Below are 5816 nucleotides of genomic sequence, written 5' to 3'. Positions count from 1 at the left end.
TATATATATATATAGTTTGAATTAAAAGTAGGGAAATTCACTTGCCTACCACAGATTCTTATATATTTACATATCTAACCACTAAATATTTATATTTATATTTATAACACTGTCATAAATCTATGCATAAATATAAAATATGTATTTTAACTTTAAAAAGTAAATAAAAATGATATTTTTGATGTGATATTAAAAAAATTGAGTGCTAGGCTAGTAAAATGTGAAAGTTTAGGTGTTAGATATGTAAATCCATATGAATTATGTGGTATGTATGTGAATGCCCCTTAAAAGAAATGGAGAGAGAGAGAGAGAGAGAGAGAGAGAGAGAGAGCTAATTAAGGGCTTTACGCTACATTATTTCATGCTGACTCATTAAAACAAAAGTCTAATAGTGAGACAAGTAGGTCATATATGAACAGACCTTACCAAGGTGAGAAAATATGTCGACTAGGGATCCACAAAAGCTTTATATATTTCATTTATTTGACTTCAAAAGTAAAACAATAGCCTCCATAACTCATGCTCATATTAACTGCTTGAACTTTTCTTTACAGTGCCTCTCTCCATCTACGCCTTCACGCTTCCACTGCCCTTCATAGGCACGCCATCCCCACTGCCGACCGGATTCGTGTTGGGCGCGGCTGTCCTCATCGTCGGACTTCTCATCTACACATGGACTCCTTCACCGCCGCCGAGACCAACCACCACCCTGCCACCGGAAACAATACTACCTCACCGCTAAAGGAAAAGAGTGTGAGTGATCAACCCCCTCTCAGTCACATTCTTTTCTTTTCCCTTACTGAATATTCATGCATATCCAATGCCTCATCAGCGCATATCTCATTGCCTCTTCTGCTGAAATTTTCTCTGCATTTGTTCAATAAACGTGAGGATAGACTGAGAGACATCTCGTTAAAATTTGAAGTAAAGTTAATCATTTTCACAATTCTAACAGATTCGAGTGATGAGGGATATATGATTTACTCATGTGGGAAGTGGGATGTTAGAGTGATGTCTGTCGTGATTACTTTGTGAGGGAGGAAACAAAGGATGAGGAGGAGAAGCATAATGGCTAAGGGGACGAAGAGGATGAGCAGCGGCGGGGGTGGTAATGGCGGCAGCACGAGCGGCAGAAGCACGAGTGCGGCCGTGAGAGCCACCAGCACCAGCACTGACCATGCCTTGAAGTATTTTTTCATCAATCTCTCTGTCTCTGTGTCACCAGCTTCCCCTTTCTTTCTTCTAGCCTAGAAATATATACGCTCAAGTTCCCAAGCAAATTGTTTCTATATATATCCGCGCATAGATGCGGCATATAATGAGATTGTACTGTATGTCCCCATATAGACTTGGTGTTGATTCGAGGGGATTTTCTTCAGATCAATTGGGAGTGAGAAACTGATAATCTATACCTTAAAAAGGGAATCTTTGGATGGGAAGGATGTGGGGAGAAGAGGGATTGTTTGCTTTGGAATGCTAAACGATGGAAAGAGACCTGTTTTTTGCAGTAGTTGAGCGTCCCTTTGCAGGTGCAATGTATTTGAGTTTTAAATGAAAGCTTATTGCACACGCCTACATGGCCTATTGGGAGTTTTAAACAAATGAAGCTAGGCCACTTGCCAAATATAGGGGTGAAATACTTGTTATTTTAGGGGCAAAATTAATGAATGGAGAAATAATGTCAGGGATGTGATTAACCATTTCTTAATAAGAATTTTTTAAAAAATATTGGCTCGTAGTATCATAAAGTGTATTTTCTTTATAATTGGTTTAGAATGTCTAAAAATTAAGATATATATATAGTTGTTTAAGGGAAAATATTATTTGTAACTTTTATTTATTATTCTTTTTGGACATGAAGAAAATAAAGATTTAACAATTATTTTTTATTATAAAGTAATAAATTATGATAAAATAGTAAATTATGGATATTTTTCTGGCAAAAATAAATTTTGGATATGAAAGCATGACTAATGTCAATGCATCGTGATTTTAAAGAGCTTGAATAAGAACATTTTGCCCGTAATTTTTCCCCCCCCTTATAATTTGGCTTGATGCGTCTTATTATTTTATTCCATTGATGCAGTTGATATATGTTCTCTAGCGACATGCATTTCTAAACTCTTTTTAGGGGTATACCTTCTTTATATTAATTTAGCTAGTTTACAAATAGGAAGATTTACATACATACCGCTCCTCCATTCCTATGTATTAACATATATAATACCTAAACTTAAAGTTTTACATGCATGCCACCTTATATATGCGTTAAAAGTATGTGTTTCACTTTTTTTTTTTCAAATTTAAAATGGTGTTTTTGATGTGATAGGGAACATCTGGATGGCATGTTAAAAAATTCAAGTTTTTAAGTGTGTAAATATATAGGAATTGGGTGCTATGTATGTAAAGCCCCTTGCAAATAATATACTGATAGAAGTATGGAAACTGAGCTTCATTCGTGATGGAATATTAGGTCAGGAATAACATATTATAAGCTTGCGTTCATGCCTTGAATTTTACTTTCTAATTCTCTTTGTTTGATGAACGAGTTTAAATGTGTTGAATTGGGTGCTATGTATGTAAAGCCCCTTGCAAATGATATACTGATAGAAGTATGGAAGCTGAGCTTCATTCGTGATGGAATATTAGGTCATGAATAACATATTGTAAGCTTGCGTTCATGCGTTGAATTTTACTTTCCAATTCTCCTTGTTTGATGAACGAGTTTAAATGTGTTTTATTGTCATTGGCGAGGATGTCAAATCGTCAATCCCTTCCTTACCTAGGAGAAATTGTAGATCTAAACAGAATGACCGAAAGCTTAAAATACTATTGGAATGATGATTTGCGGTTCATTAACTAAAGAATGTATTGAGATGCCATTTGTAGAATCGTGAAGCCAGTGGATAAATCTTAATGCTTGCCATGGTTTTATAACATTTGCAAAAAGTAATGGTTAAAACTTTTATTAATCTATCATAATGTGGTTCTTAAAATGATAATAGGTTTGAAACTTTGTACATCAATATATATATATATCATTAAAGCTAAGACCCTATAGATAAAAAAGCACTATTACTATATTTATTATTAAACATTATTTATAAACTCTGTTTTATTTCGTGTTCGTCACAATTCATAAATCCCCAATCCATGATATCGTTGAATACAAACCTCCTTTGGAGAAAACTTAACGTTATGTACACTGGTGTGGATCGCATTATACTGTATCCATGACAACGTAGTGTGATTCATGTAGTTTCATGTGTAATTTCAATGTGGTTCGGTAAGGCAAACTGTTGGAATGCTTGGTACTTTTATTAATTCCTTACCGGTGGCAATTTTCTTATATTCAAAAGATATAGGTGACGTGCATGAATAAAAAACGTCAATTATGAGTTAAATTTATAAATATAGGAATATTAATGATATATTTATAATTCCTCCCATCAATTATGACTAAATTGCTATTGAATACTTTATTTTGTTAAATGTAATTTTAACTACGGCTGTCAGAACAATTTGTTATTTGCGAACTTGTGTACGATTCGCTAAGTAGCCGTTGTTCGATTCGTTCGCAAAACAAACGAACGAAATGAATAAAATTTTTTAGTTTGATTCATAAACGAGTTGAACATATATAAAAGTTTGTTTCTTCGTGTTCCGTTTATTTTGGCTCTAATTACTTAAATAATAAAAAATAATATTATTTTGATAATTATAAATTAAATTTATATATTTTATTTAAAAAAATATTGTATTTTATTAATTAAAAAAAATATTTAGCATTATAAATTAAAAAGTACTTTGTGCTGGATATATAAGTGCATAAGAATTAGTTGATATGTACGTAAATAATAAGCAAAAAAACTATTCCCACAGAATTCTTTATTAAGTGAATCATTTAAATAAGTACAGCACAATCGTAAAAGATCAACACAAAAACATAAAATACTATAGCCTTATTTCATGCAGTCCCCCCTGCCTATAACCCCTCCTGGTCCCACCCATGGCCCACTCTTGCCTTCACGACTTTTTGGTCTTGCAGTCCTCCTGACACAATAAAATGAATTTATTGTGGCCCTAATCCTTGAAAAATTATTTTATACGGACGACGTATATGTAGAAATACATGCGCTGTCTGATCTTCACTGTTGATCAGAACTTTCATCAAATTAAAAAAAAAAAAAAATTGGGTCTACCGAAATATAACTTTGCTCTGATCAACGGTGGAGATCGGGCGGTGCATGTATTTCTGCATACATGGAATAATTATAGGTCTCAATGAATGATACAACAAATAATTGAATTGAAACTTGCTAAAAAGATTACTAGGTTGAAATTGTTAAACTATTATATTTGGGCTGACTTGAATAATTTGAAACCAATCCAAATTTGGCCCGATTTATTTTCAGGGCTTAGTTTTTAGAAGTTAGAAATGCATTGTTAAAATAACAATGTATATTACTAGGTTAAAAAGGTTATATGGCTTAATCAAGCTTTATGGACCTAATACATTGCATGATTCATATCATAAATGGGTTAGGTTGGATTCATGTTTCGAGTGATGGGTTGTTAGATCTGGATCAAAATATTTTAACTCATATGATAAATGGGCTAAGTTTAGGTCATTCAGATTCAAGTCTAGTCAACTCTGGGCCAGTTTCCAACTCATTCTTGTTAACCCGAAATGGCACCCCTATCCTTGAACATACACTCATATGCTTGCGTTAGGCATTACATGGTGTTCAACATTTAGCATCGAGTTTTTATCACAATTTTATTCATTATTATGGTAGTGCACTAAAATGATCATAATGAAGAATCAATGTCTCAAAATTGTAGTGCTTTCGTCTAATTATTACTTTGATCCCATATTGCTTGCTTGTAGGGATGTTAATTAGGGTTGATTGACAATATACAAATTTCTCTTGACCCAAATATATTTGACCCAAATTCACTATTTATTATATGAATCAAAATATTGGACACAAGCATAATTCAACTGTAACCAAGCTGACGTAAATTTAAGCAATCAAACTTGTTTATTATATAAACCTTACAACCTCTTAAAACATGACCCAATTAATTCGAATATGACATTTTTTACTAAATTAACCAACTCGAATATGCGTAATTGAAACCCAAATTATAAATGAGTCAAATTTGGGTTGATTAAGATTATTTGAATCAATCTAAACATTTACCTAAATAATTGAGTCTATAATTGGATCTAATTTCAAACTGAACATTAATTGGGTCATCAAATAATCTTATCTTGTTTTAGTTGTATTTTGTCCAGTCATTTATTGACATCCCAACTCATTAATCAATAAGTCCCATATTGCTCTATCATAATTATGATTTTAGGGGAAATGTATCAATACATATCTTAAGACTAAATATATCCTAAGTAAAATTTCTAATAAATCATGCTGTTCAAACACATGGGATTGACTTTTATATGTGGAAATTCTCTTCATATATTCTATTGCTGTTCAACCCATCTTAAAGACTCATCTTGCCAATCAGAACAAAGCGACGACTAAGTCTTAAGTTATAACTTGCCAATTACATGAATCAGAATAAACTCATTTCAACGAACATGTCAATCTTCGGTCTCATGGGTCTGCCATCAAAGGCTGAAATAGTTTTGGAATATGTCAAATGGGACAACTTTCCACTTTCTCCTGCTTTGCATAATAGTAATTATATATACAATGCATTGCATCCGACGCAGACTGCACAGCAACAATGTCAACATTAACGGTATTAGTTGCGACAGAAGTGATTGAAAATATATATATATATATATA

At 32.8% G+C, this 5816-nt stretch overlaps 1 protein-coding gene across 4 annotated transcripts in view; it reads left to right on the top strand.

The window, feature by feature from the left end:
• LOC110024701 (protein CLT1, chloroplastic-like) overlaps positions 1 to 2347 on the top strand; it is a 57112-nt gene extending 54765 nt beyond the window's left edge. The window contains exons 10-11 of one of the 4 annotated variants that reach the window (XM_020724825.1): positions 555 to 753; positions 2330 to 2347. In XM_020724825.1, coding sequence (XP_020580484.1) covers positions 555 to 742 — 188 coding nt within the window. In that variant the 3' untranslated portion in view covers positions 743 to 753; positions 2330 to 2347. Of the gene's footprint in view, positions 1 to 554; positions 1404 to 2329 lie in introns of those variants that run through there. The other 3 variants (XM_020724817.1, XM_020724857.1, XM_020724840.1) reach the window with 3 other exon arrangements.
• The last annotated feature ends 3469 nt before the right edge of the window (positions 2348 to 5816 follow it).

Source organism: Phalaenopsis equestris, unplaced genomic scaffold, assembly GCF_001263595.1.
Source record: "Phalaenopsis equestris unplaced genomic scaffold, ASM126359v1 Scaffold000002, whole genome shotgun sequence".
Classification (NCBI taxonomy): domain Eukaryota; kingdom Viridiplantae; phylum Streptophyta; class Magnoliopsida; order Asparagales; family Orchidaceae; genus Phalaenopsis; species Phalaenopsis equestris.
This window is presented reverse-complemented; position numbering and strand designations above follow the sequence as displayed.